The sequence below is a fragment of the Xiphophorus maculatus genome, chromosome 1 (genome assembly GCF_002775205.1).
Source record: "Xiphophorus maculatus strain JP 163 A chromosome 1, X_maculatus-5.0-male, whole genome shotgun sequence".
Classification (NCBI taxonomy): Eukaryota; Metazoa; Chordata; class Actinopteri; order Cyprinodontiformes; family Poeciliidae; genus Xiphophorus; species Xiphophorus maculatus.
Genome location: NC_036443.1, coordinates 13022700 through 13048998, shown reverse-complemented (window position 1 = coordinate 13048998; position 26299 = coordinate 13022700). Strand labels below are relative to the sequence as shown.

The window sequence follows — 26299 nt, the reverse complement described above, 5'->3', positions numbered from 1 at the left end:
TGGTGTATGCAGGACGTAAGCCTCGTTAGCCCCGCCCCCGCTTAACTCGCAGGTTGAAAAATGGTGCGCACCCACAGAATTGATTTTATGTTTCTCGTGTGCGGGTTTCATTACTTGTATTTCTAACTCACTTAATATAGTTATCCCCAAAATTAAATGCTCTCAGTGTGACACTGGTAGGTACAGTGACTTGGAAAAAAAAAAACAACGAAAGAAAAAGATCTTTCAAAAATGATGACTTAATTTGGAAAACAAAACCTAGTCCAAGTGTTGACGTCAACCTTGATATTCAACAGCCAGAGCTCCGCGTCCGCACACAAGAGTGTTTTGATGCTGCACGTGAGGTTTAAATGAAATAATCCCGAGCTGGGAGACTAGTTTTGCTTCTCACTTTCTATTTATCCGTTGATTTACATGACCACAAACCTGGGCAAGCTTACGAACCGACAGAAATCAGCGCTGTCACATCGACACCGGAGGCGGCTGCGGGTGAGGGACTGCCTGCTTTATTTCTCGATCTAACCGTTGTCAAACTAAGGCAATGCTAGTTTAGCTAGCTAGCACACACTGTAACAATAGGTTTTGGATTAAATACTTCGTAAGTTGATGCTGATGTTTCAACCTAGAAAAAGAATGATATAATATATGTCTAACGCTTATGCTAAAACAGCTTAACGTTACATATATAAATATTAAATCGCCTGAGCTAGTTGGTGGACGTTTGATTTTTGTCTGGGCCAACCGAAATAACCAACCTCTCAACAATAACACGGCTGTGGCAAACCCCGCCCTTTCGCGACAGCGTGGAAGTGTTTACCAAACGCACTTCCTGATCCGACCAAACAAAAGGTGGCTTTTAAGACTGTCTGTTATGTTATCTTTTCACGACCACATTCTTTGTGTTGGGTTACCAGTTACTCATATGATAGGACTTCATTAGGGTGTCTTTATTACTGCGGCTTTACACTGAGGCAGCCTGAGCAGTTTCGCCATTGGCACTCTGAGCTGAAGTGGCTCCACCTTAACAAACCGATGTCTGCTTTCATGCAGTTCTTTTTTTGCATTGACGTCAGTGCATACAGCACAAAACAGAGGCTTTCTTCATATTTCCTATGCTGCTGTGGTCAGAATATGGACAGAACAGCCAGACGATGGTACCGATCTTAAGGCAGCCTGACTGCGACAGTTGGTGATTTCTCTCCCATCACTTCGAAGAGGACACAGTGTCCAAGGATACCCGCAACACGACCACCGGTAAAGAAACTGGACATCCATTCTTTCCTGCAGCTGCAGCTGATGGGTGCTCCTGTTCAAAATAGATGTAGTGGAGGTTGAGGGTTGCTCAGATTTCACTCAAGAAAAACTCTTCTGCTACAAGACATTTGTTTTCGACAGGGTCAAGCAGGATGTCAGCCAGAGACAGAAAGGAAGAAAGGTGATCAGCTCTTATAGTTTTAACTGTGATCCAGTGCTGTCACATCAGGCTCAGCCTCCTGTGTGTGCACGTCTCAGTTTGCAGCAGTATTCCCTCTGGAGCCTCAGAGGGGATTGTCTCCTGATTGTGGAATACAGTTGGTGTTTCTGTGGTCTATTGTGTCTTGGAAAAAATGGGATCAGGAGCTGGTCGCCAGGCAGCTGTGATGACATTTGAGATGTCGGTGGGACACTGGAGAGTGTGCAGTTGGGAGAGCTGGTGGATATTGTCAAGGTGCAGCAACAACTGTAGACTTGTGTTTACCTTGTATGTGAAACGTGGACTTCAGACTGGTCAATATTCCTTCAGGAGGAGATTGTTGGGGTTGTGAATTTGCTCTGATATTCTTAGCGCGTTTCTTGAGCAAAAATCCCCTTTATATTCACTGACATGTCAACTGAAATCTAATTAAAAAGGGATCTTTCAAAACGGTTGTAATGCTGTTTATATAAAGGCAAAGGAAAAAGCCTGAACAGACATTTAAAAAGAAATAACATAAAAATACCCACACAATTCTTAAATATGTGTAAATGTGCAAAATCCTTGATCAGCTCCTTAGCTGATCAAGGATTTTAACTTGGAGCAAGTTATTTTAACTTGGAGCAAGAGACTATCCAACTGAAGTGAAATCTAAAAGGTACATACCTGTAGATACCTCACAGCTTGACCGTATGCATGTCAGAAATAAAATCTTAAAGTTAATCCTGTGCAGACAGGAATGATATTTTCCTGCTTTCTCATCCAAGTTAGCAGTTTACCGATAAGATGGACCTACTGGAGCTTTGATAAGGATGGCTGGCTAATTCCAGTGTTCAAAGAACTGTACAAATCAAGTCTACAGGTAATAAAATCACAAATCACCATTTTGAGGTCACTAAATGACAAGAAGCGTTTTATCTGAGATAAAGGCCTTGGTTTACAGAAACGTTTTCTAAAGGTTAAAATCAAGTTTAGATGTTAGCAAGCGAACAAAACACAGTACAAGAGAAAGAGAACTGTTAGACTTTCATATCGATCTGAGGGTTGTGATGTTTCTTTAAGATGGAGCCAAAGGAGAGTTTGTGGAGTGTGAATGTTATGGGCCCAAGAAGAGAGCCTTGAGGCACTGTTCAAAAACGCAAAGAAGAGAGGACACACTCACCAAGCTCACAGATGGGAGTGCAACTATTTAGCTCTAGTATTGTGTCAAAAGTGGTTGTGAGGTATTAAAGCAGAAGAACAATAATACAACCAGAATCTAACATTCTGGTTATATGAACCAGAATGTTAGATTCGGACCTTTTAAAACATCCGCTTCCTAAGTTGTGAAACTGAAACTCCCTCAAAGTGTTAGGCGCATTTAAAATAGACTGAAGTTAAATGAACCTCGTGTATCTTGATAAAGGATTTTACAAAACCCACCGCAGGGGTGATTGAAGTGGCAAGCCAAGTGTTCTGCTATTATGTGTGCACAGCATTGTTTGGGCCATGAAGTAAATTTCCTGCCATTTGTTTTTTTCTTTGTGTTTCTATCTATGCCTTATGACTAGTGGAAGAAGGTATGTGAGGGACATTAACATTTGGGACACGGCGAATAGACTGAGTGGCTTAGGAAGGAGGTCTTTCATTTGTTTTCTACCAGTTGTTAGTTTTGGGCACGTTGGCCTCTCAGAAAAAAAACAACACATGAATCGGTCTGTGCTCATTAACTTGTATTCTAAGGTTTGTTTTTTCTTTTCTTGCATCAGTTAATGTATTTGATGGAAGTTTGTGTCAGATTGTTGTTTTTGAATGCAACAGAAAAAGAAGGAAGAATAAGATTGTCACTATCTATGCATCAAAGTATATGTCTTTAATATATATCTTATTTATCTCTGATGCACTTAAAGAGTGCATCAGAGTTGGTTGGTACATTTATTGGAAAAAAACGATTGAGTATAAAATATTAAATAGGGAATAAAATTGCATTTTACTGTATTTCACCAGTCAATCACTGATAACACCCAAGGAAGTGAATGTTGATCGACTGGTGTATCTCTAATCAATTTTGAACACACTGATATTGCAATAGCAATATCAGTGTGTTGTACCCGTTTTCTATGATTATGGCAGCTCCGATGCTTCCTGTGCGTTTCCTTAAGATTCAACAAACACGTTTTCACATTCTCATACAATTTGCCTCGGAATCAATCAGAAGAAATTGTAAATAGCAAAAAAAAAAAAAAAAAATCAAATAATTTCATTTAAGATTATTTAAGGTATAAAAACCTTTGACACTTCAGCTGTCAAAGTAGAATCTAATTAGACTTGACTCTGTCATAAAATCCCGTCAGCACTTTGCGTCCAGCTGCACTTTGTTGTCGTACTTTTGTTTCTGCCATGCTGGTCGGGCCTCCTGTCAGCGCTGACAAGATGGCTTCCACCAACGTGACGATATTTATGATGAAGGCTTAGGACACCTGTCAAAGCACCTGCCTCCATGCAGACAAGCTAATCCCTCAAGACTCGAGGAATCAAACAAGTAAGGAACTAATTAGACTTTTTTTTTTTACGTTTCAGTTGCCCAGTGTGCGGCCCAAACACAAACCCACCACGGCAGCGCCAGGCATCATGATGGAGGGGGGCATGCAGCTGCTCAACCGCGATGGGCACAGCATCTCGCACAACTCGAAGCGGCACTATCACGACTCGTTCGTCTCCATGAACAGGATGCGACAGCGCGGCCTGCTGTGCGACATCGTGCTTCATGTCTCCAACAAGGAAATCAAGGCGCACAAAGTGGTGCTGGCGTCCTGCAGCCCTTACTTCCATGCCATGTTTACCAGTGAGTTGACCAGATCATCTACTTTAATGCTCTACTTTAAAAAAGTATTTAAAACTCTTGAAACCATTTTCACCTTTTTTTGTACAAATTAAAATCTGAATTGCGCAGTGTGCTTTTGTATTTAGTCCCCTTTATTCTGACGTCCTTCAATAAAATCCAGGGCATTTAATCAGTGAATAGAGTCCCCAAGCGACTAAATGAATCGCAGTATAAATCCAGCTGTTTTGTGAACATTATTATGAAGCAAAGCAGATTGGTCACGGAGAAAGTTGTGGAGAAATTTAAAGCAAAAAAACAAAACGTCAAGCTTTGAACAATCCTCATGGAGGATTGCTCAGCCCTTCATTGTAACATGAATACAACTCCTCAGCCATGCTCTGCTCTCGCCTCGGCAGACACAATTTGAGTTTTGATGCAAACAACAACAAGAAATGTTTCCATAGTCACACAGGTGAGAGGACAGTTGAACGCACGCAGCAACAAAGTCAAGAAGTTGTGTTTACTGACCTGTTGTCATAGTGGAAACACTGATACAAGTAAAGACAAATCTCATTTGCAATTTATTTTCTAGAAGTTCACATGCAGAGCCTGTTTGTGTGGAATTTGTTTTCGCACGTGACAATTTCACTCACAAGCTCAAATTGATTTTACGCCCATGTGACGATGTTGCCAGTAAATATTTAGCCGTGCAAGTTGAGATGTTTTGCCCTGCAACCTCTTGTATCGTGATGCACAGCTCTTCACATCCAAAATATAAGCACGGATATTTTGAAACATATCCATCTCCATATGGAAAAATGGGAAAAGATTGGATAGTTTATTGGCATGCAAAGCTTATACAAACAAACCACTAGTATCTACTATTGACTCAAAAGGGCTGATTGCTAATGCAATAAAAAATGTTGTTTTTTTTTTAAGTAGGCTTAAAAATTTTTTATTCCTCTTCACAATTATGCACTATTGTGTGTTAGACCATTATATAAGATCCAAATAAAACACATTTAAGCTTATGGTCGTAACATCATAAAATATTGGAAAGTGTAAGGGATATAAATACTTTTGAGGCCCTGTTTTGTCTGAAATCTATCAAGGTCAGTCTTAGGAAGGCCAAGACAGCATACGCTCTGACTGCAAACGTCAAGCATTTCCTCTTGTTGTCGAGTTGAAGCCCCAACATCCTTTGCAGCTCATCGTTTCCTCAGCCCTGTTCCTGTCTGAGGTGCAGGTGGTCAGACGAGTTGTTCTTCAGACGTCAACTTCTACACCTCAAACTCCTTTGCAGGAGCTCCTGCGTATTTCTGCTGTTTATGTTGAACAAATTAGCAAAAAAATAAGTCTCTTGTCATAACATCTTATTAAATAGATGGGAGGAAATGAACGGTGCTTACATTTAGCAGCAGGGTTGTGTACGTTAGCAGATGCCATGCTTCAACATGACTGAAGAGGGAAGGGATTTTTATCGGGAAGTTTGAGGAGTAATGACTTGCTGGCCGCCGCTTGGCTGATTTGGTTCTGTGTGGGCGTGCAGATGAGATGTCCGAGAGCCGGCAGACTCACGTGACCCTCCATGACATTGACCCTCAGGCTTTGGAGCAGCTTATCCAATACGCCTACACGGCGGAGATAGTAGTCGGGGAAGGTAATGTGCAGGTGAGGTTGAGGTTTTCATAAATTTTGGGCCAAATTGAACATGCAAATATAAAACCAGATATTACTCTTTTTTTTTTTTTTTCCCACTTGTAAATTGCCTTGTTTCTAGACCTTGCTTCCAGCAGCGAGCCTGCTGCAGCTCAACGGAGTGAGGGACGCGTGCTGCAAGTTCCTCCTCAGTCAGCTGGACCCCTCCAACTGCCTGGGCATCCGAGGCTTCGCAGACACGCACTCCTGCAGCGACCTGCTCAAGTCGGCGCACAAGTACGTGCTGCAGCACTTTGTGGAAGTGTCCAAGACAGAGGAGTTCATGCTGCTGCCGCTGAAACAGGTGGGTGGGCTGCTGCCTGTCTCTGCCTCCCGCTGTGCGCTCTGCTGACTCATCCTGATGAATTTTAATAGCGGTTTTTCTCACTGTGGGTTCCGTGAAGCTGCCTACCTTTCCTGTGTTTTTCTATGCGCCGGTAGTCGAATTGGAACATGTTATATAAAGTATTCCCATTTTTTTTATTCAACATTTTTAAAGAAACATTGAAACCAAAAACTTTATTGTATTTTATGTGATGGAACATAAAGAAACGCCCAGTGAAGTGCAGTTACAGCCATAGTGTAGAGCATCTGTCGATCAATTTTCAAGACTTGTTGCAGATTCTTAATCGAATTTAGATCTGAACTTTAACTGGGCCATTCTAACACTAAAATAAATGTTAATCTATAGCATTTGATGGCAACTTTAGTTGTATTTAGGTATGTTTTACTTCTAACAGGTTTTCTTCCATGATTGTCACATATTTAGCTCTATCCATGTTCCCACCAATTCTGAGCAGCTTTCCTGTCCCTGTTGAGATGTAGCATTTTCACAGCATGATGCGGCCACCACCATGCTTCCCTGTCGAGTTATGTTTTCAGGGATGGGGATAGCTGTGTGTCTCTGGTGGGACTGGCCTTGAATGAATGGTTGAGGGTGGGACATTCTGTAAAAAGCCTCTTTCCTCCCTGTGTTTTCTGTTGACTCCTTTCCTTCTGTGGTATTATCATTCCTCAGGGCTTGTTGTCCAGTTTATCTGCTACATCAGCTCAGCTGAAGCACCACTTACTCCTGTTTGGGCTCAGCTGCAGCAGTGCTGCTGCTTCAGTCTTGGAAGTGGTAATTAGGTAAAGCCAGTGACATTTTCACAGCTGCTCTACTGTTTATAGAGCAAACAACCACGTTTACGCCTCTTGCATATCAATGAGGTTTTCTATTCTGGCTCCAGTATGTTATTGTCACCAGTTTAATCCAATTTTAAAAGAGATTTATCTACCAATTTATTAGCTGTACTTATAAGTCCTTCAAGAACAGAGATAGATATGAAGGATATACAAGTTATCAACTTTGCAGCTAATCTGATTCTCAGATTAGCTGGTTAACTTGCAAAGCTGCAAATTGGTTTCATTTATCAGCCTGAGCTCCTCTGAAGCCTTTTCTTATTGGACGAACCAATACATTATTATTTATGCTGTTCCAGTGATACAATATATAAGGAGTCCTGCTTTAAATTAATATTTGGGTGTTAATAGGTAATAACACAGTTAACACGTTAACTGACCAAAGACAAAGAAGGTTTAGTGAATAGAAATAAATGCAGTGCAAGTTTCATTAATATGTGCGGTAAACGGCAGGATGACCTGACACAGTCCGCCTAAATATGAGAAACATTTTGGGCCAAGGGCCTTTGATGGACTGGTGACCTGTCCTGGTTTCTGATGGACTCCAGCTTCCACTGTGACCCAGAGGAGGATGAAACAAGAACATAAAATAAATAAAGGGTTTTAAGAGAAAAGACCAGACTCCTCTTATTTACTGTGCTAATTGTTGTCATTTAAAGCACTGCATGGCTGTGGTATAATCACATTGGCCCTTATTTGTGTATACAGTAGCTGAAAAATACCTCAAGTGAGAATTATTTTTCCATACAGGTGCAAAATGATTAGGTTTCATTTCATAATGGCAAATATATGATTAATGATTTATCTTTATCATTGCACTTTGGAAGATCATCGGTCCCTCATTTAAGGAGGAAAACCTGGAAGCCATGACAATACAGCAACTTTCCACAACTTTTCAGAGTGTAGGATGTCCTTTGTAATCTGCAGGTATGCAGGATATTGTACTACATATGTCAGTTTTCAAACTTCAAAATTTTTACTATTAAATATGTATATTTAATTATTGCAAGTACACTATTAAAGCAAGATCTTACTCATTTGCAAAGACGTTTTCTTTATTTATATGAGAACTGGCACTGTTCCTATTTTAAAGGTCTTTTAAAAGTTTTTGGATAAACTAAATAAAATGTGGCATGACTGTTGGGATTTGTCAGCTAACAGCATACTGTTTGAATTTAGCTGCTGTAACTGTTTAAAAGAATCCTAAATAGACCAATTATGATATAAGAGGAGTTTGTTTCTGCTTTAATCAGGATGGAATTACGAAATGGGACTGTCCTTACTGCAGCTTCCCTTCAGTTTAAAAGGTGCATCTTTACGTTAAAAACAAATTATTCCTTATCAGTTCTGCTTGAATTAATGAACTAACCACTTGAATTAATTGTCTGGCAATTCTTATGATTTTGTCTAGACCGCTGATGATGCTAAACTCTATTCCACTGGGTTTTATTTGTATGTTGTGTTTTCTATCTCCAATCTTTGTTGTTGTTTTTTTTCTGTAATGTGTAGAGAGCAAAAAAGCTCAGCACCAATGTCATTAGATTTAGAAGGATCTTCAAAAATGTTTGGTAAAATTTTAAATTTTTCTAAGGAAAAAAAAAGTCAGATGACAGTGGCTTAAAAACACACAGCTGCAGATACCGTTCCCCATTATCTCCATGGCTTCTGCAGCAGTGAAGCGATGACGCTAAGCCTCACCATGTTTCAGCTCTTCAAAGGCCTCAAACTGAATCTGCTTTTACTGTGTGGGCGCACGCCTTTAAAGCACCAACAGTTAAACTACATTAAAGCAGATTAAAGATATACAGTTTTCTTCAGACCCTTTCTTCTCTTTCCTGTGGCTTTTTCCTTTATTCTGTCCACAGCTGGTCCAAATCTGCACCAGATCTGGATGTATATCCTCTCCGCTCTGAAAGACTCGAAGCTCACAGGGCTGTGAAATATGCCCCATATTTTTTTTATGTTGTGTGAGGGGGAAATCAAGAAGGCATGACAGGATTGTGACTAGTCAGCTTAGTTGATGGCTCACTGATTTAACATCACATGCATGACATTTTGAAGCGTGATGGCTGTGTCTTAATGTCTGCTGAAACTCATGTCGTTCATGCTTATTGCATTCCTTACCGCCAGTAAGAGGACGGTTACTGCTAATTATTTATTTGTAGAGTTTTTCTTCTTTAGTAAATTCATGTGATGCAGTATGTGCATGCAGAGGCAGTGGTGACTGCAGGGTGGGGCCTGGGCTGTCTCTCTCTCTAACTCTGTGGATTAGAAGAGGCTGTGTTCCTCCGCGGCAGCAAAGTGTCGCTGTGGCCAGGAAAGACGACGGCTGGCCGCTCCTTTCCCCTGCAGCCCGGCCAGCTTAGCGCTGACCTGGGAACAGTGCCAGCCAGCCACTCAGACTGCTGCGTTTGTTTTTATGTGCTTGAATAATGGCAGCTTTAAATATATCGCGGTGACGACACAGAGACCATGGCATAAAAACAGAAAGGTTTATGTGTGTGCGAGTTTAAGTGGATTTAATCTGAACCGATTCTATTTTGGTGGCATTTTGAAATGAAGACGAGGGGGAAGGAAGAGACGATAAAAAAAAATCCACCTGTTTAACATTTCAACAGCATTTACTAAAGGAAAGACAAAAGAAAATACTCAGTTGAGCTCAATATGTAATCTTTGTCCTACTGCAAAAAACTAAACTAAGTTGAACACACCATCCACATGAGACATGTTGGTGGCAGTGTCATGCTGTGGGGATACTCTTCTTTGGCAGGGACAGGGAAGCTGGTTTGAGTTGGTGAGACAATGGACATCAAGTTAAAATATTCAGATCAGCTTTATATTAGTAAATTTCTAACATAAATCACTGTTTTACAAACTAATAATAATATACAACTATTACCCAAAAAGTAATGGGCTGAAGCAAACACCTCTACTTACCCAACCTATGCAATCGGGGCTTTAAGGGAATGAGGGCTATTTTTAATTTTATTGCTATTTTTTTTTTACTAGAAAGAATGGACCGTTGGGTTGTGGTGAAGCTGAATTTTACTTGTTTCTTCAGGTGCTTGACCTGATCTCCAGTGATAATCTGAATGTGCCGTCAGAGGAGGAGGTGTACCGCGCCGTGCTGACCTGGGTGAAACATGACATAGATGGACGCAGGCAGCATGTGCCTTGGGTAAGTCAGGATGAAAACGCATCCGATTTTTATTCCCGCCCCCCTCCTCAATCACCTTTGCTGTGTCTCACCAGCTGATGAAGTGCGTGCGGCTGCCTCTGCTGAGGCGAGACTTCCTGATGAGCAACGTCGATACGGAGCTGCTGGTACGTCACCACTCGGAGTGCAAAGATCTTCTGATCGAGGCTCTGAAGTACCACCTGATGCCCGAGCAGAGGGGGGTCCTGAGCAACAGCCGGACGCGCCCTCGGCGCTGTGAGGGGGCCAACCCTGTGCTCTTTGCCGTCGGTCAGTGTGCCCCTGAAGGTACCCGTCAGGGTACATTTGGAAAATGCATCTGGATTTTTTTTTCTTGCATATTTTATGCATTTACAAAAATGAACTTCTGTTGCAGGCGGAGGCAGCCTTTTCGCCATCCACGGAGACTGCGAGGCGTACGACACCAGGACAGACCGCTGGCACATGGTGGCATCCATGTCCACCAGGCGCGCACGAGTCGGTGTGGCAGCCATCGGGAACAGACTCTATGCTGTCGGAGGGTGAGTGATAACACCCACTGAGGTGACCTTTAATAAAACATGAACTGGTGCCAGGAAATAGAAGACTTGGGGACTAATCTTTAGTGCGCAGCTTAAGCGGAGGTCATTCCTAACCCTGACTGAAACACCTGTCTGTATGTTTTCTGGCTCTAACTGCTCTGCTGAACATGGGCGATCCACGTCTTATCACAGATCCACAGATCAACACACTGTTATCTCAAGGTCTAAAAATGTCAGTCTTGTTTATTCAACGCTTTGACTTTTTACTCAGACTTGTGCTTAAATAAAAATAAAGACAGACCATGTCTTTATTTGTTTGTCCTGGAATCTGATTATAACCATCTAGTTTCCTTTACCTTTGAGGTCTGCCTCTTTGCAACCTGTAGGCAGTAAGCAAAATTTCCTCAGAGTGAATGCAGGAAACCACACTGATATTCTGTGACAAACCTTTCTCTTAAGGTACGATGGCACCTCAGACCTCGCAACTGTAGAGTCCTATGATCCCATCACCAACTCCTGGCAGCCGGAGGTTTCCATGGGAACGAGGCGGAGTTGTCTGGGTGTAGCTGTTCTGCATGGCCTGCTGTATGCTGCTGGGGGTTATGATGGCGCCTCCTGTCTGAACAGGTAAAAACAAACTTATATTTAGACAAACATAGCTCCTTGATATTTTAAATCCACAGTTTATGTCCCTTGAAGTTTTCTTACAACCACAAACTCCAAGGTATTAAAGTCGTATGTCTGTGGAAGAAAAAAAAAAGAGATGACTTTTAAAATTAGTTCTGTTTTGATACCCCCACATAGAATCTGTGAAACATGGCGGTGGCTACATCATGATGTGGCGAGGCTTTTCTTCTAGTCAGATGAGACCAAGCTTATGTTTTCTGGCTTACAAACAAAATGTTAGGTGTGGTGGAAAGTTTCCGTTTTCACATAACAACCCCAAGCATACAACCAGAGCTACAAGGCTGGCCTACTTTCAAATCGCTGTGTGGCCGACGTTCAACCCAGGACATCACCTTGAAGGACGCCACCCTCAGAGTAAAATATGGTGCTGTCAGTGACATGCTGTGGTGATGTTACTTCAGAATATTTGCCCAATATGACTAAGCTTAAGCTATTTTGCAAAAAGGAATCGCCTCACTGGGAATCCTATAAAACAAAAATGTGAAAAACTGCAAGGAGGTTGTCTGAATGGTTATGGCAGGACATTGTGAATTTAATCTTATGTGTTTCTTCTGTGTGGACCTGATGTTAGACTGCCAGAGTAATTTTAGTAAACGCGGATCTTCTTCTCTCTTGTAGCGCGGAGCGTTACGACCCTCTGACCAGTACATGGACATCAATTGCAGCGATGAGTACCAGAAGGAGATACGTTCGAGTTGCAACTCTGGGTGGGAAGAGAGATTTAAACAGCTGATCTATTGCATGTTTATATCCACTGATTTTATTTTGGTCAGAGATACAGAGGGAGTTGTTGCCTTGGTATTTCTCTGCTAATATTTACGTACCACGCTTACTCCCTGTTCTCCCTCCAGACGGCAGCTTGTATGCGGTGGGAGGCTACGACAGCTCCTCACATCTGGCAACGGTGGAGAAATACGACCCGCAGGTAAACTGCTCACAAATTTATCCTCAGAAATGTTGGCTGCTTTAGTTTCACTAAATCTTCCAGTCGAAAACATATCACGTCAGCTAGATCCGCAGTGCAGACCCGTCGGTAATTCTTAGCGTCTCATTTGGACACGCAGAGCAACACGTGGACCGCCATCGCCAACATGCTGAGCCGACGCAGCAGCGCGGGAGTGGCTGTGCTGGACGGCATGCTGTACGTGGCCGGAGGCAACGACGGCACCAGCTGCCTGAACTCGGTGGAGCGCTTCAACCCGAAGACAAACACCTGGGAAGGAGTCGCCCCCATGAACATACGCAGGTCAGAAAGCAGCAGTGCAAACACTGCGGGTGATGTCACGTCTAAAAACTGGAAGAAACCCAAAACGTATACATCACGGACAAACAGTAGGAGCCACGGCACTTAAAATATCTGCAGCATTAGTTATTTTAAGCAACAACCATCAACTAAAATAAGTAGCATAAAAATAATAGACATTTATTTGGGATATTCTACAGATTAGGGCAAAATAGAATTAATCAATGAAACACAACATGGATATAAAATGTGAAATAAGTGCACAATGAGGAAGAAAGCAGTGAAGAACTCTGGACGGTTCTGCTTTGGATGACAATGACAACATTTTTCAGCCGGTTACAATGTACAACACTGAAACACTTCCTGCATCAGCTGGGACACTTCTTCATTTTTAGCTCCTTTCACAGTCTTGTGCAGGGCAGCTTTGTCAGCCATATTGCAGCAGGAAAACCACGCTGACCCACCGTCGTTGCTTTAAATATTACAAAGTCAGACATTTATAAAGCTAAACGCCATGTTTTTTAGTTTCTCTTTCTCTAAGTTGTTTTTGGCTCTATACTGCGACGTTGAAAGAATGTGGGAGAGACGATGAATAACCTGGATTGCTTTCAGGAAAGCTAATTAAATGAGACACACCCTAACCGGCTGAACCATCAGGATGACCCAGTTCTGCCTCCTGCTTTAGCAGTAGGAGGCAACGACACCCTGAATGGGCATTAAAATTTTATCCTTCAAACAAAAAGCTGCAGAAAACTCTTCAGTCATTCTAATCCAATAAATATTTTAGTCTTCTGTAAATAACGATTTATCAGTAGTTTGGGGACAAAATTTCAAGGGAGTGTGTTGGAAATGTGTAGGGAATCAATTAGGAACAGAATAGAATAGCAAACCGCAAATAATTTATTCATGGATAAATTGAATGAGCAGTCATGAAGAAGTTCTATGAAATTCTAACAAGTTTATGAAATAAATAGATATTTTCGGTCTGCTGCCTCTCACAGAAAAGCTTGGGTTTGTTCAGGTTTACAGCTCCGGTGAGTCTCTGTTTTCCTTTGATGGGAAATGGTAAAAACAGATTCAGTCTAAGATTAATGTCGTCTCAGAATATAGTCATCTTTTTCAGAGTCGGCCAGTGTACAGTTCATGTCTTTTGAGAGAAGACGGCGGTATGTTAACACTTGCTGCATGTTTTTTCTGTTTGCTGAAGGGCAGCTAGAAAACTACACTGTTCAGTCGGTCAGACCTCTCTCTATCACAGATCGGTAAACGTTTACCTGCAAGGGAGGTTAACTTCCTGAGGAAGTAATATATTTGTTGGGCTTGTTGCAACTGGTGAGTGGCTATGGTTCAGCAGAGATTACTGAAGTCAATGGCAGGGGTGTGCTTTCCTGTGTTAAACGTGTGGGGTTGTGAAGGCTTGAAGCTTACCATTATGTAATGGAGGAGTTCTTTTGTGATCATTTTTAAAAATCTAAAGGTTTTCTTGACAGGTAAACTGATTTATTCATCTGCTTTTTGTAGCGCGTCCAGCAGAAAATCCTGGAGTTTCCTCTATTCAAACCAAAGGATTTCAGTCTTTTCATGTCTTCTTTTCTCTTCTGTCCTCCTCCAGGCATAAACATCGAATTACATCCCTTTCAGAAAAAGTCAACCTTTTCTCATGTCTTTAAAAATTAACAGTGGCAGAACAGGCTCGTGTGCACACGCTTCCAGCAGCGTGTTGACTCCGATCTGCCTCGTGGTGGAACATTTAGACTCAGCAGCCTTTGTGGGCACAGCAGCAGATTCACTTGTTCCTACACAAACACAAAGGCTCACTCCTGGATGTGAGAGAACGAAAACCCGATAACAGCCCATGAATAACTCATGTTCGTCTCTGAGGGGTTTTTCTTATTTAGTTCCTGTCAGTCTCCATTTACGCTATAGAAAACATCCCACTGCATTGATATATCAATGTGTGTAAAAGACACAATGTTTTAAAAAAATCATGTCCAAAATACACCTAGTATGTATTTCACTGTGATTTTCAAGTGGTAAACCAACACATAATAGGATACATTTAGGAGGTGGAAGGAAATTATATATCTCGGATTCAACACTTGAAAAGTGTTGTATTCTTCTCCTCTGAGCCTGTTGGACCACTTCTTGCTATTATCATGGCTGCAAGTTTTTTGGGAGGTATATTCTTACCAGCTTTTGCATATTTAGAGACTGGTGACTATTCATTTTTGCAAAAATGGTTCAAGCTCAGTCAGACTGGATAAATTCTTCTGTGAACATCAATTTTCAACTCTTGCCAAAAACTGTCAGCTAGATTTAGGTTTAGGCTTTGACAAAAAATGAGTTCCACTCATACTCAGAATAGATCTGGAAAAATTTAAGAAAAACATGAATTATTTCCTTCCACCTCCTACTGTTGCATTGCTTTGTGTTTATCTAGAGAGCATGTGTCAAAGTCAATTCCCAGGGGCCAAAACCGGCCCGCCATACGTTTTCATGTGGCCTCCAAGGTCACATAAATCTGACCTTCAAGATAATAGTTGTGTTCTAAAATATTTTATAGATCAAATCAAAGCAATTTTTTCTGTGTACTTCCAAACTACAGTTATGTGAAACATGCTTATTATTATTATTATTTAATTTGAAGAACTTATCATTGAACATAGAGAAAACTATTTATTAATATTTTAAGTTTAATAGGTAGTTTTGTCAATACATTCTACTGCAGCTGGCCCTTTAAGAATATTTGTGATCTTGATATGACCTGAAATGAAAATGAGTTTGACGCCCCTGATATATATCATTGGGAAGTGACAAGCTGTACTACAGTCTATGGGAGCATGCCACGATACGAAGACTGAGCAATATGGAGCTGTAATAAAAATTTCTTCCTGATGGAAGATCTACAAATTGTAATATTTCTTAATATTCTAATTTTCTTAGGAGCACTCACGACCTGGTGTCTATGGACGGGTGGCTATATGCGGTGGGAGGCAACGACGGCAGCTCCAGCCTTAACTCAATCGAGAAGTACAACCCGCGGAGCAACAAGTGGGTTGCGGCCTCCTGCATGTTCACTCGGCGCAGCAGCGTCGGCGTGGCGGTACTCGAGCTCCTGAACTTCCCGCCGCCTTCCTCGCCCACCCTCTCAGTGTCCTCCACCAGCCTTTGACACGGGGTCACCGTTTGGCTGACTTCGGCCGCCGCTGCTACAGCCCAGACTGGATCTGGGAAGAGACGCAACTGTTCAGTGTGAGATGAGGAGGAGGGACTACTGGGAGCGCCGGGGAGAGGGAGAACTGAAGGCACGCCGCGTGAATGAGGCCTCTTTATTTGGTACGGTACACTCCAGAATTATTAGCAAACTTGGTTAAAATGCTAACCAGACATGGTTTACATAGCAACTAAAGATGGTAAGTAATTATAAAAAATACTTTATTATATGATAATAAAAAATATTATATAATATATCTTATTAAATAATAAAGAACTATTAGTATTATTCAATTATGATAATTTTAGTTTTGATTTTTTTAGGGTTTTTTTTAAACTAATAATTACTCCCTATTATTCATTTTTCCTTTCCTTTTTATTCCCGCCATGTTGCTGTTGGCTCTGAACTGCACCGTATCTAGTCTGGATTCCTCTGAGTCTCTCCAGAATATCAAAACCATACCCTTCAAAACTTATTTCTTAAAAAAAAAAATTAAAATGTAATTTTAAAAAAATGGTGTGCCCACCATGATAAGTGTTTGACACACATATCGTAAAACAAGGTAGGCACCTTATTCTGTAATGTGTGCTGTAAACTTTTGGTTTGATGTCGTAGTTCCCTGCAAAACTTTTTCTTTCATGTCAAGAGTTTTTCACAATGATATATATATATATATAAACAAACTGAATGATTTTACTTTTGGAATGTAGCTTTTTTCAGTGGTCGTACCATGCATGACTACGTATCGACACAGAAACCCTTCCACCCCAAAAGATGAGAAATGTAGTTGTAGTTCTGCTGTGCCACGCTAGGTGGCAGTAACGGGCAATGTTTAAAAGCGCTGCAAGAAAGCATGGACATAAACAACAAGCTAGGCCCTCAGAACCGCGAATGGGTTTGGATCTTTATTTATATAAAAGAACGAATAATACAGAAGTAGATGTATTTATAAAATCTAATATATTCAGTTTTAAAGACGCTCAGAGAAAGAAACAGATCCAAGCGATGACTATTTAAGAGTGTTTTAAATATATTTATTTAACGTGTGACGTGCATGTCATGAATGGAAATGACAAAGAAGAATGTCTTAGTCTGAGAGAGGTTTGTCTGGGTTTAGACTATGAGAGGACTGCTTGCTGTGTTATGATGTGCGGCGATTAATTTGCATTTCTAAATGTTTATTCACTGCCACATGAACCTGGACCTCACTGTACATCTAATAGCATTTATTGTGTTTGCCTAAATTATTTTTCAAAAACATATTGAGGTGCATTATTTTCCCCTCAAGATGGACAGACTTGGCTGGTGGATGCCATCCTATTCCATTTATTTAAATTGAGCCCTATCTATTTTAACTGTTGTTAATATAAGTTGAGCTTTGTTTAAACAGTTAAAATAAAAAATGCATTACTATTGCATAAATATCCCAAGGAAAATCTACCTTGTCAAACTGATCTACTCACAATGAATCATTTTGGCCTTTTCATAAGTAATAGTTGAGTTCAGCTCATGTGTAGTGCAGTGATATCATTCCAGACTTCTAAGAAGTTGCCTTTTCTCCTTATTTTGAAGGATTTATTTATCCGTTTAGTTTTTTTCTCTCTTTCTAAAACTACCTTCAGTTTCATTAAAGTGTGCAAAGGTGTATGAGGTAGAAATTGAGCTCTGATGGCCTTATAAAAATGTGACTACTCTGTAAAGTGATAAGATGACAAGCTGCACAAATTCACATAAGACTAAAAACCTCCATTCTCTGGATTGAAATGTACATATATTGCTTAGTTTCTGAGTTCTGTTTGTGAAATGTCAATGTGACTGTAGCCTCTCCTTTTTTTTTAAGTTTGTGGTTGGTGTTGTGACACGTGTTTATTTATATGTTTGTTATTTATGACAGACTTTAATATGTTGAATTTTGCACTATTGCGAAGTGGAGCAATACAATACACTCAAAAATGGAAATAAAGACGTTTTCAGATGTGGCAACCGTCCTGATGTGCTTCACTAAAACTGCAAATAAAGCAACAGGCTTCTATGGAACCTGTTTGCAACTGTGCATGGGAAGAGCAGCTGGATTTCCTTGAAAATGTTCTTACACACATACACACACACACACAGTAAAGGTTGAGCTGCAGAGCGAGGTCGTTGCTAGGTTCACTGTACACATTTCCTTGGTAGGTCTCCAACATACTCGTCTATCACAGTGATTTAAACAGACAGCTGAACACTCTCACTTTCCCCTTCCTGACCTCAGTCACATGGCATTCACACCTGTGGCTGCCCCTAGAAACTCTCGGCCGGATCGCCTGTAACGCCGCAAAACCCAAACATCCAGACGGAAAAAGTGTAAGACTGCAAGTTTTTCACTGGGAAAAGCTAATTTATTCATCTGTTCAGATTATTTACTAAAAAGAAAGCATGTTGATGCAACAAATGCATTCCAAACGACTGATGCCACCCCAGAGGTCTTTGAAGTAAACGTGAAGCTCAAGGTTTTTTCTTTTGTTTTGTTTTTACTTTAAGTATGCCTTGGCTATTTGCCAAATAGCTAATCTTCTAAAACAAGAAATGTGGGTGAAAGTTAGATTCATGCATTCGAATATAAACAGTCTTCTAAACAATACACTTCTTTGAATCAGCAAATGGTAAGGGAAAGAGTTTAGATGCCCATTCAATATGTATAATGGGCATCTGAACACTCAGATAATTTTTGTACAGAACAACTGTGGGGCATTATTTTAGAAATTTTGGACAATTACATAAAAAAAAAAGTCTATCAAGAAAGTAGGTTTTTTTTTTTACATGCATGTCAGAAACACAGAGTTAAACCTGTGTGCAAATCTACCACAAAAATAGTGAAGTCATATGAGATTTGTGAATAGGGCTGATAAATGTGGAATTTTTATTACGCCGATTCAGGAGAAGTTCATACATGTGGAGGAAGGTGGTTTGGTCAGATGAGACCAGGATTGAACGTTTTGCCCTACATGCAAAATATTGTTTGTGGACTAAATCTACCACTGTACCTTATCTTACACACACCCTCACCTTCTGTAAACACAGTGATGGCGGGATCATGCTGTGGGGAAGCAGTTTCTCAGGTCGGATGTGGCCAGAATTGTATTTTTCTTGCCTACATATAAAATGTGGTGTGGTGTTACATTCATCTTCCAATAGGATTCTACCTTGAATCTCCACCCAGAGCTACAGGGGGAGGTTAAAGAATATCCTTGTTTTGGAATGGCCTAGTCAAAGTTCAGACCTACAACCAATTGAGAGTTTATGACAAAGTTTGAAAATTGATGTTCAAAGATGCTCTCTGTGCAGTTTGATTTAGTTTGAGGTATTTTTCAAAAAGAAAAGCAAAAAAAAAAATAAAAAAGAATATATATATAGTCTGTAGATCTGCAAAGCTGGCGGGGATAAATATAAAGAAACTTACATTTAACAGCAGAGAAAGGCAGTTTTTAAAAGTACCAAGTTAAAAAATATATTTTAAATGTCCCCCTTCTTCCACTTCTTTTTTATACGCCATTTTGTGTGGCTTTTAACCCCTTCATCGTCCTAGAAATATTTGTGGTTGTAACCTGGCAAAATGTGAAAAGGTTTAACGTTTGAATACTTTTGCAAAGGTCCGTCTTATATTTTTTGATATGAGAATTTCCTTTTCAGTGAAAATCAGTACAGGACTTTCTATATAACATATAGTTTCCTACAAAATCAGCCTCACAGATGTGTCATACTGAAGCTTTAAAGACTTCTATTTCTCAAAACGAGCCTGATTGATTTGATCACCGTAATGGATTTTATCAAAAGGTTTGCCAACATAAGACTGAAGCGCCCCTTCAATATGCAATCCACCGCATGTATCATAATTTAATCAGCTGCTGAGTGTCTCTACCAGTGGCTCATCTCCTCGGCTCTCTGGATGCTAATGAGGTTACAGCTTGTCTAGACCAATGTTCTCCCTCTGAAAGAGCTGCTGCAGCTTATCTGCCACAACCTCCTTTTTCTCACCTGGTGTCCCCGTCTGCAGGCCCTAATCAGGCTGTGAGGTTGGAGCTGTCTGCATGCCGACAATGCCTTATCACCATGACACTTTCTCAAGCACTGGGTAGAAACTTTAGTAAGTTGCAGTTCAATAAAATCTACTTTCAATGCAAACCGAGGGCAATTTGCTGGCGAGCAGACCTCAAATTCCTCAGCAGATGACGATTATGTTTTACGAGATGATTTAGAAAACATTCGAATAAAACTATTCATAGTCTAGTTTTCTTTTTTTTTTCGTTAGCCCTAACTATAAAGTCACCTGAAATGAATTCTTGTATCATAATTGTTTTTTTTAATTAGTGCTGAGCTTGTTTTTGGAAGGATTTCCTGCTTCTTTTTTCCAGTCTCTGTTTCCTCGTAGATCTAGTTTTTTCCACCTGACAGATCTGGCTTTATTCATCAAGATGTTTTTATAAGTGCCACACCTGCTTTAATCTTCTGATTACCCCCATCATCCTTCCATTACTCCAACTTCCTCCAGCAGTATTTCACTACCTGTCATTATTCTTGTCGTATGCACGGTTGCTCCCATGGTAGTGCTGCGGGTGGAGTTTCGTATCACACATGCATTTTTACCATTTGGTTTGATGATATGCAGAGGTAGATAGTGTCTAAACCAAGACTGAAAGAACCAATTTAACTTTTTTCTATATAGTAAAAGCAAATTTTAAAGGCCTATAGTTTCAACTGCTTTCTTGCCTCATATATTTAAGAGGATGGTAAGGAAAGAAAAAGGCTTTAAAAGAATTTTATATACTGAAGTATCATTTGTCCCATTCAATTTATTTCTCGGTATTATAAGGGGTGTTGGTAATTGTGATGCAGCTGATTTTGTGAGAAATAATTACTTCTTAAAGTGAACCATCCTGAACCTTCACTGAATAAACTAAATACAGCAAAACGATGGATTTTAAGGCTTTTTGTACATCTTTGCCAAAGATATCAATAAGCATGACACTGCGTGTCGTTCCTCTTTAAATATTACTGATAATGATAAAGGAGATCAGATGCTTATTTACTTTAGAATATATTTTAATGCTAATCAAAGGTGTTTGCTGAAAGATGTCTAAGCCAAAGTTAGTTTCAGTTGCACCTGTTGTATTTTTGTTTAGTTAATTTTTAAAAGACAATTGATTTTTGCACATTTCTATTTCTGACAAATCTATTGTTCTGTGTAGATAATATTTACCAGCAATTAAAAGCGGCTTCATGCTTACTCATCCTTTTGTTTGTTTTGATCGTGTCCATGAGCAGAATGTGGGAAAGGATCAGAAACTGATACTGAATCAGACTAATCATCCCTTCAAAGCAAATCTGGGGTCTAATTACGCTTTTCTTTGTGGTTGTTTTCTGTGAGAACTTTAGCACCTGAGCCTCTCTGATGGACGCCTGATGTTTGGGTTCACATATCCAGACTCCCGTTTTAGTGGCCTGAGGTGTCACTTCAGCACTAATGCAGTTACCCGCTGAGTCTGGAAAAACACAGCCCAGTAATTTCTCAGGGAGAGACAAAGTTCAGCTCACCACACACGGAGAAGGGGATCCAATAGAATGAGAAATGTTTCACCATTAGCAAGTCTAAAGATTTCAGTGAAATGTGGTGCACATTAAAAAAAAAAAAAAAAATGAAGTAAATCCAAATTTACTTTATGGCATACAAACAAGATAAATAACTTTTTCAAATGGCTGTTGGTGCAAGCTTAGCATTTGGAAATTATTGTAGAGTTGTTGCTGTTTGCAAATGAGTCAAAGGTTTTCCTTCCCAGTGAAAAATGAGGGACAAATATTAAGATTGATCAGTGTAGTTGCTATCTGCAGTCAGTATCTTACCTTGTTGCCATCAGTGTCGCCTCAGTTTGGAGAAACAGATTGGTAGTCGTCGAGCTAGTAGCAGTCAGAAGGAGCACAGCTGAAAAGAAGATTGATACAATCATGAATTCAATCTCAAAAGATGACTATCTGATGAAAAAGCAGGATAGTGTTCATTTGAAAATGTTTTTTTTTGTTTGTTTTTGTGTGAATTCTTAATGTTTTTATTCAACCTTTCTTAAAATTGAGACATTGGCATACAATTCTTGGTAGAAAGTACCTATAAACCGTGTGACCTGGGTAAACTTTTGGATATCCTTCCATAAGCTCCTCGCATTAGTTTGCTGCAATTTTTGCCGATTGTTTCTGATCTGGTTTAACTGATTCAGGTTTGTTGACTGCATTGATCCCACTGGTTCTCCGACCACACATTTTCTATGGGACTGAAAACACATTTTACACCAACAACAACAGTTCACCTCTGGGAGACAGAGCACATATGAGGCTGCATATAATATCCAGAGCAGACGAATGTGGCACCTGCAAGCATTTTGAAATGATCAGGGATAAACTAGGCTTGCAAAGTTTCACAATTTCTCTTCTGAATTACTTTTGCTTTTCTCTTGATGTCACACAAGGAAGCAGTGTAGGTTAAAACATCCACAGATGAACCTCCATGTAATTAAAATGTTGTGAAATCACATGTTTACAGTGTACAGAGCTATGAAATCATCATCTGGGCTTTCCCAAACTAGTTACAGGCTTGATGACCTAGTGTATGTAAAGTCTTTTTCCAAAAGCCTTTATGTAATTATTCAGGCATTTAGCAAATAGTACTGCCGTAATCTCTTCGAACTAAAACAGGATTCTGCTTGCTGACCACAAATTCATAGAATATCACTTCAGAAATTTTAATTATGCTTTTAACTTCAAAAATCAAGCAGCTTGCATTACCTAACATAAGGTTGTAGGTACAATAGTTGCAACGTACCACAATTGTATTCAGTGCTATGCTAACAACACCTGAAAAGGCAGTAATAATGCTAAATTAAACATACTAATGTAGGGAAGTATTGTTACGTTCTCTCTGTATTCACAAGTTGGATTTTCCAGGGTAAGCAGTCAGAAAAACCCGCACCGGCGCCACCGGTGCGGATGACCAACTGGACTGGTATCCAATATGGCTGCATGTGGACAGAATGCATAGACCATTGCTTGTTATTAACTTTATTAAATGAATTAATGGCTTGTAACCAGTGACACACATAGTCAATACATAATCACTTCATATTTGAATGCAAAAAAAGGGAAGAAATACATTGTTGTGATGTATTGATGAAAGTAGTTGGCAACAAAACAAATAGCGGATCCCACTGTTCCAATCTGCAAGTAGTACAACACGCTCAACGTCGGTCGGACATCTGCCTACCTACTTTTACTTTGAAGCACAGCCTCTGGATGTGATTCCTTGGAAAATAAATATTCCACGCAGCGGAAAGATTCAACTGAAACTGATTGGGTATCATCATTACCCCATACCGGGTGGTTTCTTTTTATATGATGAGCTCACGGAGACATGAGTCACTGTTTTCTCTTTTTTATGGTTTGGTGGGGAAATGTCTTGCTGTCTTTTTTTTTTCTTCCTTCTTTTGAACAGGCGGAACAGAAACGTGTGTTAATGTCTGCTCAGCATGTCTGCTGAATTTCATCATTGGCTGAGTTTCGCTTACAGGTAATCTTCAAATTAGCCAATCAAATTAGAGGATTAAGTTCCAACAAGACTCAACGATCAGGGGCTTCAGTTGTGCTATTTTCAGCATGGTGTTTTTATGTCGGATTACTGTTGCCAATGTGTTTCTATAAACTATGAAAGTGCATTTTCATTCCCTGTTTACATTTAAGAAAGAGGTTATTTAAGAAATGTGTAAAATCACAGCAACATTTTAAGCTCAAAATGAAGGACAACACACATGAAAACTAAAAAAGAAATGTATCCAAAGCATTTTCTTTTCTTTCTTGTTACTACAACTTACAGCTACCGTACAGGTCTGTTTTTGAACTGTGAGATTATAATAAGTGCAGATAATACACCTAATAATGCTACCAATGTAATGTTGCCAGAGCGTCGCATTGAGGTTTTGAAAAGCCTCCAACTGAAATGGAAAATATTCAGGTGGATACGTTGAAGACACATTTAGGGTTTTCTTTCTTTTCCCATGATAACGGGTTGCGGTTGGCAAGCGGGATTGGAAACATTTCTCATGAATCACAGCAATGCTTTGATGGCATTCCAAACACAATGGCTGTCGATGCTTTGTGTGACAAAATATTTAGGAATCAGTTTCTAATTAAAAGGTGCAACATTCAAAGTTACTTTTTTCCTCTTTTTTACCCCACACAAAAACTGACTGATCTTAATAACTCTGAAATCCATGGTCATCAAACTAATAACATAACACAAGTATAACCTGGGTAAATACAAAAAGCAATTTTCAACGTAATTTTTTTTATGAGAGAAGAAAACTTCTTGACACACCTGGCTTAATGAGAAAAAAAAACTATTGGCTCCTAAACCCAACAACTGAATGTGCCAGCGGCAACTTTCATCAAACATTTGTAATTCATGGCAACAAGCCTTTTACATCACTGTGAAGAAATTTAACTTCACTCGTCTTTGCAGAATTGCTTTAAATCAGTCATATTGGAGGGTCTTTAAACAGCCTATTAAAGACCATGGTAGAGTATCTCATGAAGTCTAGACTTCGGATAGACCCCTACAACACAGTTTTGCTATTCAGAAGGGAATTGGCTGGTGTGCTTCAGACCCTTTCCCTTTTTCATAACCCAAACGTGCTTGATGGCAAAATCCTGTACTGACTGCTGGATGTTCTTAAGAATTTTCTTCTAGAAAGCAGAATTCATGGTTCCATCAATTACAGCAAATTGTCCAAGTCCTGAATCAGCAAAGCATCTGAGGCCCATCATGCTACCACCGCTATGTTTGACTGCATGATGTCTTTTCCTAGAATGACTGTATGCTGATGAGGGAATTCAGCTAATTGATTTCAGGTGTGTTGAAGCAGAGATGCATCTTAAAGTTGCAGGAGAGCAACTCTTGACTTGGGCACTCATTGTCTACAAATGGTTTCTTTTTCCAGGCCTGTATTTATCTTTATTTATCAAAAGGTCATCAGTCAGGAAAAAAAAGAAAAATCAGGAAGTTAAAAATAAAACTTATGTACAGCTCAGATAACTTTTGACTAACAAATAGGATTTTTTTAAAAAGTGATCTGGACCTGACAAAGACGCTCCTGTCAACACCCTCCTTGTCTGTTGGAGCCTCAGGTGCATCAATTTTCAGCCGGCAACAGGTTGAACTGGTTGAAATTAACTGACAAACCGCAGCATGCATTGCTGCTGCATGACAAAAATGCAGCAGCTCACCAAAGAACAGTGACCTAAACACTGAGCAAAGCAAACATGACCATGACCGTTTGACTGATGTGATCAGTGAAATTACTTTAACATTGTCCATTTAAGGAGGTAGCTCTCCAAAAAATAACATTTTCTGTTGTGAGTCATCAGTGAAGCAAACTGGAATCTATTAGTGGAGAAAATGAGGAAGTAAAAGAGCTAATCTGTTAAAATAGATTAATAATCCATAATGTTGTCTGTTTTCATCCAGTTCCATGAGTAGGAAAGAATAGGCTGGACAAAAAAACAGTTGATTTAGGAAATAGAGTTGATTGTTTTTCTTGTGTGTCAAATTTGTATTTCATTAAGTAAAAAGCTGCCCACATGCAAACAAACTGTTTGAATGTACTTTCATCTTGATGAAATTTCTGACCTTTTGAGTGTTTAAATCACACATTTCTCTCTCTCTGACTTTAAAACAAAAACATATTTCATATCTGCCAGTCTCACAAACAGTATTAGACTGAATATATTTAAAGTACTCATATTCCCTGAACTGAACTGTACTATATTTTATCACATTCAAGCAACAAGTTTCAAAGTAACTCTTGGGGGGTTTATGTTATAGACAAACACAAAATAATGAATAATTGACAATGATCTATATTTAATTTTATTTTTGAAATAATCTGAAAAATGTGGAATATGTTTATTATCACCTCTCTTTACTCTGACGCTCCTAAATAAAATCCAGTGAAACTATTTGTATTAAGAAATCAACTAGATGGGTAAACAAACAGCTCCATGGAGACCAGACAGGTCCAGGAGAAAGTTGTACATACTTTTATGCAGAGTGAGGTTATTAAACTGCTTAAGCGTTTAGCATTTCAGGTTTAACACCTCTGAAAAAAAAAAAACCTGGGAACTTAGAACTATAACAATATCACTTCTTGTGAGACACCATTAACTTCAGAAGCAGCCAGGAAACCTGTGGTAACTTTAGATTAGCTGAAACTCAGGTGGGAAATTTTG

The 26299-nt window shown here is 39.8% G+C and overlaps 1 protein-coding gene across 2 annotated transcripts; it reads left to right on the top strand.

The window, feature by feature from the left end:
* The first annotated feature begins 154 nt into the window (after window positions 1-154).
* klhl17 (kelch like family member 17) lies at window positions 155-17977 on the top strand. 2 transcript variants are annotated; one of them, XM_023340430.1, is made up of 12 exons: window positions 155-489; window positions 4013-4277; window positions 5806-5927; window positions 6037-6258; window positions 10198-10314; window positions 10389-10602; window positions 10709-10853; window positions 11313-11480; window positions 12159-12247; window positions 12392-12465; window positions 12605-12786; window positions 15727-17977. In XM_023340430.1, the coding sequence occupies exons 1-12, from the start codon at window positions 415-417 to the stop codon at window positions 15953-15955; spliced, it is 1902 nt and encodes a 633-aa protein (XP_023196198.1). In that variant the 5' UTR covers window positions 155-414; the 3' UTR covers window positions 15956-17977. The 2 variants fall into 2 exon arrangements, with proteins under 2 accessions (XP_023196198.1, XP_005811306.1); XM_005811249.2 differs by lacking the exon at window positions 155-489 and adding an exon at window positions 911-1254.
* The last annotated feature ends 8322 nt before the right edge of the window (window positions 17978-26299 follow it).

Excerpts from the sequence above, each read along its gene's own strand:
- klhl17 (XM_023340430.1), top strand. The coding sequence starts at position 415 with ATGACCACAAACCTGGGCAAGCTTACGAACCGACAGAAATCAGCGCTG. Across the intron at positions 5,928-6,036 it reads TCGGGGAAGGTAATGTGCAG|ACCTTGCTTCCAGCAGCGAG; the intron begins GTGAGGTTGAGG and ends CCTTGTTTCTAG. Across the intron at positions 11,481-12,158 it reads GGCGCCTCCTGTCTGAACAG|CGCGGAGCGTTACGACCCTC; the intron begins GTAAAAACAAAC and ends TCTCTCTTGTAG.